General features: G+C 43.4%; 2 protein-coding genes across 5 annotated transcripts in view; one reads left to right on the top strand and one right to left on the bottom strand.

The window, feature by feature from the left end:
* The first annotated feature begins 795 nt into the window (after positions 1 to 795).
* On the top strand, positions 796 to 13,925 carry esd (esterase D). Of its 3 annotated transcripts, XR_910869.3 has the most exons (10): positions 796 to 920; positions 5,532 to 5,606; positions 5,693 to 5,781; positions 6,037 to 6,135; positions 6,222 to 6,466; positions 6,930 to 7,028; positions 7,101 to 7,268; positions 7,392 to 7,527; positions 7,646 to 7,697; positions 13,580 to 13,925. XR_910869.3 is itself a non-coding variant. In XM_023950905.1 (8 exons), the coding sequence occupies exons 2-8, from the start codon at positions 5,539 to 5,541 to the stop codon at positions 7,470 to 7,472; spliced, it is 849 nt and encodes a 282-aa protein (XP_023806673.1). In that variant the 5' UTR covers positions 796 to 920; positions 5,532 to 5,538; the 3' UTR covers positions 7,473 to 7,561. The 3 variants fall into 3 exon arrangements, 1 of the variants encoding a protein (XP_023806673.1); XR_910868.3 differs by lacking the exon at positions 13,580 to 13,925 and having other exon boundaries at positions 7,646 to 9,335; XM_023950905.1 differs by lacking the exons at positions 7,646 to 7,697; positions 13,580 to 13,925 and having other exon boundaries at positions 7,392 to 7,561.
* The window catches only part of lrch1 (leucine rich repeats and calponin homology domain containing 1), a 119,213-nt gene continuing 116,474 nt past the window's right edge, over positions 12,187 to 14,925 (bottom strand). For both annotated transcript variants that reach the window (XM_011489507.3, XM_011489508.3), the window contains one exon: positions 12,187 to 13,313. In XM_011489507.3, coding sequence (XP_011487809.1) covers positions 13,200 to 13,313 — 114 coding nt within the window. In that variant the 3' untranslated portion in view covers positions 12,187 to 13,199. The remainder of the gene's footprint in view (positions 13,314 to 14,925) is intronic.

The following is a 14,925-nucleotide window of genomic DNA, read 5'->3' as shown; positions in this document are numbered from 1 at the left end:
GGCCTGAATCAACAAGAGCAGCTGTACAGACTGTTGAAAATACATGTGAGTGGAGAAATTTTACTTCTCAAATCAAATTTCCCTTAATTGACCATCTGGTAATTATTTTAGATGGAACAATAATAATCAATAATAGTCATCCCTTGTGTCCACATTTTGGACTGGCAGTATAGGTTTAAAATTTATAAACTTTAAATTCAACATGATTTACCTTCCCAGTGATGCTCGAAGAGTTAAGAGGAGATAGATTGGTGAGTTTTGGAGCATGGGGTGAACAATCCAAAACATTTTGACCTATAATGATATGCATTCATAAAAAAAGAGTTCCGGTCTTTTTCTAAGTCAGCATATTTATTTTAATTATAGTGTCATATTTTTACAAATTCAAATTGTATGTCTATACATTTTTTTCTCCTTTTTTGGAAAATTAGGTTTTTCTTCTAAAATGACTCTTTTTTTTCTAAACAAACATTTTACACAGATCTTAAATATTTGTGAACAAAGTTGCAAAATTATTTAAACTTTAAAATCAAAGAAGACAGTTAAACAAAAAGAAGAAATTACACAAATAGGTTTTTAGCTATTTTGTCAGAAGGCAATGGTTGGCCTTAATCCAATTTTTTTTAAATTTTGTGGCATAAAATGTGCATTTACTGTATTTATTTCTGCACTTGCATCTTCACGTAATAAAATGAATATAGTATTTAAAAACAAAGCACATAATAATCCGCTGCGTGCAGATGCAGGGACGAAACTTTTCCTGTAGAGCACTGACATCTCCTGTTTCAAGGTTAGCATTGCGTCGTGCGTCTCTAATGACGTCATCACGTCGACCCAGACGTCGTTGGACTTTGCAGACGGCTGCAACGGACCGGCGGGGAAGTTTACCACGATTCTCCACGTCACTGTGATTCCCTGAGGTGAGTCCCGTATATTGTTCCTGCAGGTCATTCTATCTGATCGACAAACGTCACCAAATATGGAAAAGTTAAGCAAAGTAAAGCGCAGGGTCGAAATGAACGGATACCAGGACCGTGCTATGCTGCGCTTGCTAACCCCAGCACGCCCCCCATCACGCTTTTGGTACAGTCCAAAGTCCGTCCAGTTCTGAACTTGATTAATTGTTTGTAGTTTTTAACTCTTTATTTAACGCAGATAGAGCGATTAGACATATTTATGCATGTTTTAAAATAATTCGGCACATAAACTTTGCGTCTTTTAAGGCCCCTATTTGGATTATTCTTTATTTAGTTACATAATGTAACGATGGTGGAAAAAAGCCAGACTTTTGTGATCCAAGAAGTTTTTTTTAAATTCATAATTCAATGTATTATGCAATCGTCAATTGACAATTCAATTTGCAATTTGATCATACAATTTGAAAATGCATTTTTCAATTGACAATTATATATACAATTCAGGCCTGGAATATGAAACTACAATTTGTAATTTAGGATTCAACATTAAAATGTACAATTCAGCATGACAATTTAAAAAAGAAAATATTAAATAAAAACAAAAATCATTTGTCTTTTAAATTGTCATGGATTTTTGATGTCATAATTTAAATGACCATGCGTTTTGCAATTTACAATTCAAAATACAAAAATGACATTTCAGTTCATGGTTTCCTTTAAATTCATTTTAAAGTAACTTAAAATGTATTGCTTTTTAGAATTTCATGCTGTTAGTGTGTAGAATGAATTAGAAAAAAAAACGTCTTCCTGAATATCAAAATGCCTTTCATTTTAATAAAATTGAAATTTATTTTATTCATTGATCACAGTGTTAAGCACTGCAACTGTATTTCATATGCAAGTTGCTTTTACCCAAGCAAATTTATAGTGCTTTTATTTTGGGAAATTAAGAAATATTTGTTATCAAGGAACAGTCAATACTGTATGATTTTTACAACAAATACTTTTCAGGAAAAGAAAAAATAAATAGAATGAATTTGCCTTAACCAATAAGGTCCTTAAAGTATGATTAAAAAAAGAATAAATGGAGGAAATGCTGTTTATTTTTAATGTAGCTTCTCTGGTACTTTTTAAATGGTTCAGGAGCCTGATCGGTGTTTGAACAGGTGCTTCAAAAATGAAGGGGGAAAAAACCCACTAATTCTTTCTAGAAACAATAAATTGTGATCAGGCAGCATAACAGGATAAAGGAGAGTGCTTTAATGTGGCTAAGATGCTTTATGTACAGTACAGACCAAAAGTTTGGACACACCTTCTCATTCAAAGAGTTTTCTTTATTTTCATGACTATGAAAATTGTAGATTCACACTGAAGGCATCATAACTATGAATTAACACAAATGGAATTGGAATTACATACATAACAAAAAAGTGTGAAACAACTGAAAACCACCGATCCCACCTGGGGCTGGGATCGGCCCTTCCCTGGCTCTGGGGCGGGACGGGACAACCCTCTTGGGGCCCCCGGTCGCTCTGGGTGTCACCCGCTTCGGCTGCGGGGTCTGGGGGGGGTGGGGTGGGGGGTCTTGTCGGCCCTGTCCTGTGAGGGGGCATTCTGGGGGAGGGGGGGGCACTATTGGTACGGGGCAGGGGGGGTTGACGGGTCGGGGTCTCCGCTGAGGCCATCGGCGGTTTCCCCGGCCGGTTGGCTGCCTCGGTCCCGTCAAGGCCTGACCAGAGCTCTTCTAGGGCCGGCGTTTGGGGGTGGGGGCCTGGGCTTGCTCCGGGGGGGGGCAGCGCTTTCTGGCTCCTCTCTCTCTGTGTGGGGGGGTGGTGCTGGGCCTGGGGTGTCGGCGCCTCCGGGGGTGGGGCCCCTGGGCTGGGTGGGCCTGGCCCCCTTGCTGCGGGGGGGGGGGGCGGGCGGGGGACAGCTGTTTGACCACCGGGGGACAGTCTATCAGCTGTCCCCAACTTACCCCCTTCCTCATATAACCTCATAATAGGGTGAGGGGGTGGGGGGCTTAGCCTGCGATGAGCCTTGGGGGGGGGTTTACTAGGCAGTGGCCCCCCTCCTATGGTTGCCGTATGGAGTGGGCCCCCCCTCTTTCGGTTTTGTTTGCACCTTAGACATGTAGGGCCCTTGGTAGGGGGGGTGCTTGGACATCACTGCCAGCAAGCAGCGGATGTCCTCCTAGCACCCTACCCGCCAATTTTAACCGCACCTTAGACATTTAGGGCCCCTTGGTGGGGAGGGTGAGGGGACGTCACTGTGAGTAATCAGGAGATGTCCCCTTAGTGCCCTACCCGCCAATTTTAACTGCACCCCCCTTAGTACACACACCCCTCCCCCCCTCAATATATACATCCCAACATAAACACACATACACGCACACACATTTTGCAAGGAAGGTGGGACCTGGGTCCATCTGTCCCCTACCTCTTCCCTGGTGGGGGGTACGGGCCCCTTTGCAACGGCGGCTGTGTCCCCGGGGTGCCGGCTTCCTGGGCCCGGCGGTGCTCTCTCCGCGCGGTGGGGGGGTTCACATTACATCTGAGCCGGGGGTGTCTGGTCCCTGGGGGGTGGGTTCTGGTCCTTGCTCCTGAGTGCTGGGCCCCGCCAAATTTCCAACTGTGGCCGAGCCTGGTCGGGCCATATTTACAACACCCCTTGTGGGCCCTCTTTTTTTCCCCGGGGTTCCCCCCTCCTGGGCGGGGGCGGCGGGCCCCCTGCCTCGCTCCTCCCTGGACCAACCGTGGGTCGTGCGGATGGCTGCCTGGAGTGCGGAGCGGGTCTCCCTTGGGGGGTCCTGGCTCGTACCTTGGGTTGGGGCGGGGGGATGCCCGGAACTCCTGGGTGGTGGTGGGGTGCTCGTTTGGGGCTGTGGGCGTCCTTCTCCGGTGGGGCCCTGCGTTGGGTTCTCCCGGCGCGGCGGGGGGGCTGCTCTCCTGGTTGGTTCGGGGCGGCGCTCTCTTTCCCTCCGTGCCTCCCTGGCCTCTGGCTCTGGGGGCCTTGCGGCGGCCCTGCTGGCCCTGGCCTGGGTGGCGGGCTTGGTCGCCCGGGCGGCGGTTGTTCCCTGCCGGTTCCCGTGTGGCGTTGGGGGGATTCCGGCTGCTGCTGCGGTGGGGGTCTTGGGGTGGGGATGGCTGGGCACTCTCCCTCCTTCTTTTCACGTTCCACCATCCATTTTAGAAGAACATAAACACTCACCTGAGCACTGGTGTTAGCTCACCTTTGCACTAACAGTTTGCATGACTGAATGACTGAAATATTTCACACTAGTTGGTTTTAAGGCATAAGTATGCGTGTGTGAACACTATCTGTTTTGTGTACATGTCGACAGGTGGACATTTTTGCAGCTAGCAGGTGTGTTTATAACATTTGAGTGTGTGTGTGGACGGGCCCCGCCCTTTTTGTACTGCATTTGAACCTTACCATAATGATTAACAACTAGTAAACTTATTGCTGTATGCTGCTTCATGGTCTTATCCCCCTTCCCCTCCTATTATCACCCCCCTACCCCCCCTCTCTCTAGCGTCCCTCTCTCTTCTTCCCCTCTTTCCTTCTCCGTCCGGTCCAACACCAAAGATTTTCAGACATGATTGAAATTAATAAAGTTTGGCCTCAATTACAAAAGGGGTTTATTCAGACATACCTTTGGTTTGTCTGAAGATTAATAACCCTTATTGTTAAAGCAAAATATGTCCAACACAAGAGGCCCTCAGCTCTCATCTGTCTGCCCAGCTGTTGGACAGGACAAGTTAAAAAAAAAAAAAAAAAAGAAAACATGTGATATTCTAGGTTCTTCATTGTAGCCACCTTTTGCTTTGATCACTGCTTTGCACACTCTCGGCATTCTCTTGATGAGCTTCTGGAGATAGTCACCTGAAATGGTCTTCCAACAGTCTTCAAGGAGTTCCCAGAGATGCTTAAAACTTGTTGGCCTGCAATGGAACTGCAATGGAAACCTTTTGCCTTTACTCTGCAGTCCAGCACACCCCAAACCATCTCGATTGGGTTCAGGTCCGGTGACTGTGCAGGCCAGGTCATCTGGCGCAGCACCCCATCACTCTCCTTCTTGGTCAGATAGCCCTTACACAGCCTGGAGGTGTGTTTGGGGTCATTGACCTGTTGAAAAAGAAATGATGGTCCAACTAAACACAAACCGGATGGAATAGCATGGTGCTGCAAGATGCTGTGGTAGCCATGCTGGTTCAGTATGCCTTCAATTTTAAATAAATGCCCAACAGTGTCACCAGCAAAGCACCACCACATCATCACACCTCCTCCTCCATGCTTCACGGTGGGAACCAGGCATGTAGAGTCCATCCGTTCAACACAAAGACACGGTGGTTGGAACCAAGAATCTCAAATTTGGACACCTCAGACCAAAGCACAATTTCCACTGGTCTAATGTCCATTCCTTGTGTTATTTAGCCCAAACATGTCTCATCTGCTTGTTGCCTTTCTTTAGCAGTGGTTTCCTAGCAGATATTCTACCATGAAGATTAGCTCTGCTTGGATAAAGTCTAAGCATTTCAGAGGAGTGAATTAAAAAAGAACATTTCCATCTACTGTCAGACTTTATGTCTTTGTTGTTCCTGCTTCTGTGTGCAGATCAAGGATGGCTCTCACCCAGGTTTCCTCCAACAAGTGTGCCGGCGGCTTGCAGAAGGTTTTCGAGCACGAAAGGTTTAGCACGGCGCCGCCGTCCACTCATTTACATGAGAACTGGAGGCAGAAGGACGGCTACACTCACGCTTGTGTTTCTTCTGCAGTGTCGAGCTGAAGTGTAAGATGAAGTTTGCCGTCTACCTGCCTCCCAAAGCTGAAACGGACAAATGTCCCGTCCTGTACTGGCTCTCCGGTGAGTGTCCATCTTAGCAGTCTGCTTTGAGTGATTCCTTCTGAATATTACAGTGAACGATATACCTGGTAGTGATCATTCGTTTTTGAAAGCTGAAAAACCCTCCATTAAAATCCTGGAGAGAAATAGTTGAATGTCGAGTTGTAGACCTGTTTCTGTGTTTGATGCTTTTGTCTTGTCATCTTGTGACATCACGTGTTGGTTGCCCCTGTGGCTGCAGCCTCTGATTGGTGGTCTCTGCCCGTTTCCCTGCAGGCCTGACATGCACAGAGCAGAACTTTATCACCAAGGCCGGCAGTCAGCTGGCTGCTGCCGAGCACGGCCTCATCATCGTGGCTCCGGACACCAGCCCACGTACGAATGCGCTCACACACGCAGTGTGTGCCTGCAGGGATCTCCAGGGTTTGGGATGGTGGTAACGGCAGTCGCTCTTCCCTCAGGCGGCTGCGGCATCGAGGGCGAAGATGAGAGCTGGGATTTCGGCACAGGAGCAGGCTTTTACGTTGACGCCACTCAAGACCCGTGGAAGACCAACTACCGCATGTACTCCTACGTCACTGAAGAGCTGCCTAAACTGATCAACGCCAACTTCCCCACCCATCCTGACAGGATATCCATCTCAGGTCACTCCATGGGCGGACACGGAGCGCTCATCTGCGCACTAAAGAACCCCGGAAAATACAAGGTGCCCTCGCCCCCCCATCAAACCATTTTATCTTTTGGTTGCCTCTGGGTGATGAACAGCTCTGTGACATTTTTTGAAGAATCAGCAAAAGCAAACTTTAGATTTTTGTTAACCATGCCCACATTCCTAATAAAGTCATAACGTTTCGTTCAGCTTGATCCAAGGATTCATGGTTCTAAAATTTCTGGTGAAATCAGAATCGCTTTTGTGAACTCGCCACCTAAACGCTGTTTAAAATCTACAAACTTTCAAACCAACATTTAGATTCTCAGTGATGCTGGAGGAGTTAGGATGAGACAGATCTGTGAGTTTTTTTCTCAAAGGCTCAGTAAGAAAAAGAACTGGGAAAGCAGACTGGTCCTTGCGGTCCAGGGCGACTGCCGGACAGAATGACAAACACAACTGAGGCAGAAACAGGGAGGCAGAAAAATGCGTGAGCTGACTGATGGTTTAACTCCTGCAGGCTGTGTCGGCGTTTGCCCCCATCTGTAACCCCATGCAGTGTCCGTGGGGGCAGAAGGCCTTCGCGGGATACCTGGGTTCTGACAGATCCACTTGGGAGGTGAGATCGCAGCGGAGTAAGGGTTCATCTCCTGCTGACAGATAGATGCACTGTGGCGTTTTGTCTTTACAGGCTTTCGATGCCACTGTGTTGGCGGCGTCGTACTCAGGCCCCCAGCTTGACATCCTGATCGATCAGGGACGGGATGATCAGTTCCTGTCTGCCAGCCAGCTTCTACCCGACAACCTGATCGCTGTCTGCTCCGAGAAGAAGATTCCCGTCGTCTTCAGGCTGCAGCCGGTCAGTTCCTGTGTTTTCTCTGCATTATCACAGAGGATTCTTTTCTGTAATGAATCCTTCGTATGTGGAGCCTAATGCCTGTTGATTACCAGCAGCAGAAGCTAAAGGTTCTTCTTCCTGCAGGGCTACGATCACAGCTACTTCTTCATCTACTCCTTCATAAGCGACCACATCAAGCATCACGCCAAATACCTGAACGCCTGATCTGCTGGGGGTCCCGCCGCTCTGCCTTCTACAGCTCTGAGTCTTGTGATCAAAGGTTTTCAATAAACAGTTGATGCTTTCAGAATAAATTCCTTCAACTGCCACTTTTTTAAGTAGTATAAACCGAAGTATAAACCGGCCATAAGGATGACAGACTGTCAATTTCTTTTCAGGGGGACAAACCTACTAAATCTGCAAGGGGTCGAATACTTATTTGCTGTATACGTATGTATTCTGTATATCTACTTTGCTTTAAGGCCCAAAGCGCTTTACTGTCACAGTCCCATTCACACACACTGGTGTGATGTGATGTGATGTGTGAGGAGCAATCTCAGGTTCAGGGTCTCGCTCAAAGACCCTTAGACACATGGGCAGGAACCAAACCTGTGATTCTCCTATCAGAGGTCGACCACTCTACCTCTGCACCATAGCTGCCCCAAAAGAAACCTCAGTCGGGTCAGAATCTGACATGTGATGTTTTTACTGATAAGTGATGAGGAGTACAGCACAGTATTTACAGTATTCACAGCAGTTAAGGCGGCGTTACACGGACACTTTATGCATGCTGTACAACAATAACACAAAAAGACACAGAGTTACAAAATAATATGATACATGACCAACAGTAGAAAAGTAGCAAAAATGATTCTCCCAGAAAAGTAAAAACGTGATGGGTTCCGATTTTTATTAGAGGTCAAAACAAAGAAACTAGTTTAAAGTGCAGAATCTGTCTGGATGTTTGGAGAGCATGAACCGGACTGTGGAGTTCAATCAGGGATCAGAGCCCTCACGGCTTCTGTTCTTTGTTATGTGAACAGGGAGGATTTTCACTGCCTTAATACTAGGTTTTATTTTCAGACAAAGCTAATTCAGTCTCTTAAACCACATAAGCAGTGATTTAAACTGAGCAAAGGTTTATCTTTCATTGATAACATGAGGAATTCTAACATTAAAACACTGTTTCTTAGGCTGAAACAAAAACCAACAAATGTCTTTCAGGGGAAAACTGACTTGAGCTTTCGTAAAAATACTCAATCAACAGGAGGAGGTTTCAAATCTCCTAAAAACTATGTTTAACACTAGCTCTGTTACCATTGACTATGAAATTCCGATAATAAATTTGCCTGTTGGAAACACAATTTCAAAAAAACTCCAATTTGTCATAAAAATCTTTATGCACTTGAAAGGAGTTGGTTTTTGACGCGTATCAAAACTGATATATTTAACAAAACTGCAATGGAAACACTGTATTCTAATGAAATGAGTCACATGACCAACAACCGGATGGCAATGCGCTTCTTGGTAGGAACTGGCTGCTTTGGGCACTGCACAGCGGGTGACACAAAGAGGTCCCACAGTATCACACAGCTCATCAAAAATTGAGTGTGTCATGCTGTTGGATCCACAGATCCTCAGTAAAATCACCAACGATTTCCCTAAATGGCTTCATCTGTAGCCCCTCCCCATTAAGGAGCTCGCCGCTCAATGGCCTGAATAAGACGCCGACGTCTCCTTTTATAGATGATGAGCGCTAGTGCCATTGCAGAAATTTGAATGGATCAAAGTATTGTTTACATCTGTCGCTGTTTCTGAATAACTTATTGCGTAAGATGTTTGTGTTTATTCACATAGGAACAGTAGAATTGTGTTTTTTTTTTACATTCCTAGAATGTTGATAGTTTTGCGTATTTGTGTCATGGAAACAGCTACTAAGAGTCCTGATTTTTCTCTTTTCTTTAGGCCGAGAGGAAAATAATTTCTCTTTTTCCTCATAAAGCTGCCTGTAGTGTTGAAATACATAAAAAATGGGATTTCAGAGGATTTGCAGAGCATACGCTAAAAAAAAAACTAGGTTGAAAACTACAGAAGAAAGTTTTAACCCAACAATCAGAACTCCCACTGATAAACAATCTGTACAGAGCAACAGGCCATTTAAATAAGCACATGTATCTGATAAGAGGACACCTCTTGATAGAAATCTGTCCAATGGAAGCACTACTTTCCATTATTACTGTTATATTTCTCCTCTCTCTAATTAACTGCTGAATCTTTAATGAGCTCAAGCTGTGGATACCAAACTGTACACAAAAACAAACAAACAAACAAATAAAAAACAAAGGGTCTCAGTCACACTGGCCTGATTTTTTTTAAAATTTCTCCTGCATCTTTGAATCAGGAAAATCTCAATACAACGTTTGATGGGTTTTAAAGAGGCACTTTTGCTTTGACGACCTTTTCTGCTCATACTAGTGTTCAGGGACAGAAACCATTGGTTTGGATGAAGTTAGATGACGCATCTCCAGAGCAGACGGGGATCGGATCAGATCCAGCTAATCGGGTGGACTCGGGTGAGATGGACCTAGTCTGTCACCAGATGACCTGCTGGTTTAACGCCAGCTTGTCAGCTCCATGGCTGACAGGATAGAACATCAGTGAACCCCTTCCTTTCTGGAACGTGTCTAACATTTGAGAGTGTTCCCGTGCTTACACGGAATAACAATTAAGCAGGCATTTTTTAATAAATCCAACCCTGAGACTCCCACTACAACTGCATTGATATTAACTCTACATGGAGATAGATTTAAGATCAACAGGTAGAGAAAACTTTGGTGTGTGTATGATTGTGTTACATTGAAAGGACTGAGAACAGGGCTCATTTTGTAGAAAGTCCATTTGTGGTATAACAGTAAAGAACATTGGTTTCACTTATTCCAAGTGCTAAATGGAACCATTTCCAAGTACTTCTTAGAATACCTCTACTTATTGGTCTCAACGTAAGTGAAAGCCCTAAACCACCTAAACATCATGCAGCATTTGCTGCTCTCTGGTTTATGTTCTCATCTGTTAGAGCAATGAAGGAGACGATGAACTAACTTCACTAATTTACCTACTTTCTGTTTTCCTGCTGGAAAACTATTTGATTTTCAATCTTTAAAAAAAACAAAAGATTTTCCTAATTTATTTCAAAATTCTTTGTCACATGACACTTAGGATATAAGTCAACTCGTCTAAGAAGTAGATTATAGTTGGTTTGTTAGTCATTCTATTGGTCAGAGTAACCATTCTTGCTTTGCAACCTTTTTTAACATTTTCTTGATAAATACAGTTTTTTTTTATGTGGTGAAAGTTATTCAAGTTACAAATTGGCTAATCAGATACCTCAATGAAAGTAGGTGGTGCTCGCTGGCCGAACGCTGGAAACGTTTGATTGACAGATTCTCTTGAGCCCACTTTCAAGTAGTGTGGCCATCCAAAAAGGTCACTCATGATTAGCCAGAGTGGTCACTACAGAAACGTTGACTTAGAACAATCACTGCTTACTGATGTCATCTGGCTCCAACACTGCAACAGCTGTGTGGTGGAAAAAATGCCGACTGATTCGACCCTACATGGTTGGAGATGGAAGTAAACCATTTTTAAAGGACAACAGTTCTTATATACAGTCAACGGTTGGCACCCAATGCCCCTTTAAAACCCTGACATACCAAAAATTCTAACAAGACCAAACACACAACCACACACGCAAACACACAAACAACATTGACACTGCCTGCTTTAGACTGAGGCATCAACCACGTGGTAAACGAACCCCCCTGAGTCACCAGGTCGGTATCTCCCTCCACCTGTTGGAGGTGCTTTAGCAGGAGATCCTGCCCCCTTCCGACAGTGGAGGTTCAACCCTCAGTGGAAAAAGTGAGACGCTGTCAGAGGATCAAGACCCCCCGCTGTGGACGAGCCCATCTCAGCAAAATAAAGTCAATTCACGAAAGGTGTCGTGTTTTTGTCCTCTGATACTGCTCAGTGATCCTCCCCCTTCCCCAAACCTCACAAGCCCTGCTGTCAGAATGTCCCCTTAGAACATAGACAGTAGTGTTTAGCTGTTTTTTTCCGTTTAGTCAAAATAAACTGCGCATCACAGAAACTGAAAAGCTCCAGGTTACCACTCACAGGTGAGGGTCCCCGCAGTGTCAGGTGGGGGGCACAAAGAGCACCACACCGTTTGAGGACAACTTTAGAAAGCATTTATGTAAAATATATTAGAGAAAAATAGTTCTGGGCTATATCTTTCTGAATATACAACTCAAACTTTTTTTTTTTTTTTACTTCTATTTTTATCATAAATATATGTTCAAGTTTAAATATAAATTGAAGGTAAAAGTCGTCTCCCTGTGCAACCTGCAGGTTATGTTAGAGTGCATTGGCATTTAAAACAAAATCTAATCGTTTTTGGTTAAATACAGAAACTAGTTTTTTTTCAATGAAGGTTTGATGGATTTTTTCAAACACTTTCGATGTTTGTAATGACCAAATGCAGGAACAGCAGAGCATGGATAAAACTACCCATTTTAGCGAAAAACTAACTAAACAAAAAGCTTTTCGTCTTCACACATTCATATTTCCATGAAGGGTGACTTTTATGAATTCATAAATGTTCTCTGATAAATCAGTTGCATCGACTGGCTACACGGTGGCGCTCTTGCCTCACAGCAAGAAGGCCCCCGGTTCAAGTCTCAGCTGGGGGACCAGAAGCAGAACAGCAATGGGGGACTTTTCTGTGTGAAGTTTGCATGTTCCTCCCGTGCATGCGTGGGTTCTTTCTGGGGACTCCGGCTTCCTCCCACCATCCAAAAACATGCTTCAAAGGCTGATTGGTTATGAATGTGAGTGTGTATGGGTGTGTGATTTGTGGCCCTGTGACAAACTAGTGCCCTGTCCAGGATGTCCCCAGCTTTCGCCCACGAGTGGCCAGGATAGGCTCCAGCAGCCCGTGAACCCGAAAGGGACAAAACGGGTTTAGAAGATGAATGATGAATGAGTTACATCAACAGTCTAGAGTTGCTGCACTTCAGATTGTAGTTTTGTCCCAAACTCAAAACCTCTTCTCACTGAATAACCGGCAAATTGCATATTAAGATGTATTTTGGTTTCATTCTTAAAAAAAAAAAAAAACAGAGAGCAAAACACTTTTCCTAAATACTTCACAGAAAATATTCAGTAGAAACAAATGTGTCATCTGTACACAGTTTAGAAACTTATTTAGAAGCTTTTGACATATGTGCATAGATAGCGTGTTCTGGAGATGCCTGAAAGGTTTAAACTGATGTGACGCGGCGGCTCAGCTCCAAAAGAAACATATAATTAAACTAAACATTTGTTTAAAAAGGCTGACCTGACTGAGGAAAGCTTTTGGGAGAAAAATGGGAATTTTCAGGAAAAATATGTCAAATTCATTAAGTAACTGAAGAGAGAATTGAGATATACTTATTGCTTAAAAAAATGCTTTGTGATAAAACAAAGGAATATTTTTTGTTGTGAAATAATGATATTTTCTCTCCCATTTAGAGAAGGGGAATAAAAATTGCCAGTGTTAAATTCACTAAACCGAGTCAAAAAAAAAAAAAGGTGAAGCTGTATTTAGACCTTTCAATTCCTCCGAATAAACAAGAGGAAACATGGTTGGCCGTCACTCACCTCCCACTCCAACTCTATAACAGAGAAACATCAGAGATTGGTTTGACGTTTTCTCCAGGTAAAAAGTTTCCTCCGGTTCATTTGATCTGTGCTCGGCGTGATCTTAAGACTTCCCCTCGTGAATTGTCATATCACTTCTGCTGGTTCCTTCTCTGCATGAATAAATACACAGCCAACGATGCAGAAAGGCCACAGAAGTGAGCTGCAAACTCCAGAAGATCCTTTCAGGGTGTTGGCGCCGTCGGCCCCCCGTGCTCACGTCAGCAGGGGCTGTTTGGAGGGGACCTGCTCCACCAGAGCCTGCACTGTCATGCACAACTTCACGAGACCCTTCTCCTCCAAGATGTGATGGGGGAGACACAGTTTGTCCTGGGAGAGCACAGTCGAGATGGGGGGAGTAAACAGGAGGGGAGGAAAGATGGAAGTGTGGGAGGGAAAAAAAAGTTGGTTTAGACTCTCAAAAATGAACCAGAACTGTGAATGTTTTTAGATTTTTTTTCTACTTTAAATTTATCTTCTACTTTAAAAATCCCACTCCCATCATCTTTTGATCTATTCTAAAAGTGTTCTCAGTAGTTTTTAAATGCTGATTATGCCGTTTTAACAACAATCCCAAAACCTGTGTTGTTTTCTAGGACATAGTTTCTGCAGAGCAGCAGGAGTTCAATAGAAATTCATTTCTGAGATGTGAGCGTGACTGTTGGCACAAAGCAACCCCATCAAACCCCAAGAAAATGCCGAGCAACATCAGCGTTATCCAGACGTACAGTTTGGATCCAGATTCCAGCTCAGAAGAGGAAAACAAAGACGTACATGGATCTATTTGTTTGTAAGTGGATAAATCAGAATGGAGCGGAGAAGGGAGCTTGTAACTCTCCCAGCGCATTTTCTACCTCACAAATAAGCTCTTTTTTTCAAATGACATTTTTCGTCTGTTTCAGATTTACGATAACTTGAATAAATAAATACTCAGAAATGCAATTTTGAGCTGAATTTTCTTTAATAAATGCCCTCCATCATCAGTTAAAAAAAATGCCACAAGAACATGTTAAAAACACCAAATACATGATTTTCATTAGAGTGAATCTTTAATCTTGTTTATAAGTTTAATTTCTGCCAAATTTGTGCAGCCTCCAGGAAATAGTCAGAGCCATGCACATCAACTTTAAACTAGATTTAGATTTAGAAGAAATCATAATTAGCTGAGATTTTATGCAAAGAAAACTTATTATACATTTAGATTTGTTGAATTGAAGAAATAAGACTGAGTACATTTGTAACAAATAATGAAGCAACCACAAAAATATCAGTATTTTTAAGTCTGTATTAAAATAATTGAAGTTGCCCAATCTATTCCGCACAATGACACAGATCAGTAATAGGCATTAATTACAGAAAAAAAAACGTGTTTACAATTGCAATTCAAGGTCAGTTTTTAATTTCAATAGGCTCACTGAGTTTTCTTTTTTCATTTCAGTTGAGTGAAGTTTATCCAAAACGCCACACAGAATCTGGAACAAACACCAGCTGTGTTCAGATGTGCAGAATGACTTTACTCGAATTAGAAATGATGCCGTAAAACAGACAAAACAAAGAAGCTTGTGTCTGTTCTCTGACCTTCCTGAAACTTCTCCAGACCTCTGTGCTTGTGTACCTTTTATCGTGCGAGTTGCAGCGTCTCAGTCCCAGTATTCTCAGTATTCACTGGAATAATAATAATAATATCAAATGGGATTTATTGGAGAAAAGAATGAGGCTTCACAGAGCAGACAGTTTATGAGACAAAAAAAGGAGTCAATTTAGCATAAAGGTTCCCTCATTTCAACATGAGTTGGCATCAGAACCACACAAATCACAGAAATGGATCTTTTTCTAAAGTTGAGAACTGGTTAATTTCAATATTAGCTTGTTTTTTTGTGTGAAATACTCTTAAAAACAACAAAAAACCTCATGGGAGGAAAAGGTGGCATCAACAACCAAC

Source organism: Oryzias latipes, chromosome 21, assembly GCF_002234675.1.
Source record: "Oryzias latipes chromosome 21, ASM223467v1".
NCBI classification, from domain to species: domain Eukaryota; kingdom Metazoa; phylum Chordata; class Actinopteri; order Beloniformes; family Adrianichthyidae; genus Oryzias; species Oryzias latipes.
This window is presented reverse-complemented; position numbering and strand designations above follow the sequence as displayed.

Bases quoted from the DNA above. Each gene is read 5' to 3' on its own strand.
- esd (XM_023950905.1), top strand. From the start codon at position 5,539: ATGGCTCTCACCCAGGTTTCCTCCAACAAGTGTGCCGGCGGCTTGCAG. The intron at 5,782-6,036 runs GTGAGTGTCCAT...GTTTCCCTGCAG, and splicing joins CGTCCTGTACTGGCTCTCCG to GCCTGACATGCACAGAGCAG. The intron at 7,029-7,100 runs GTGAGATCGCAG...TTGTCTTTACAG, and splicing joins CTGACAGATCCACTTGGGAG to GCTTTCGATGCCACTGTGTT.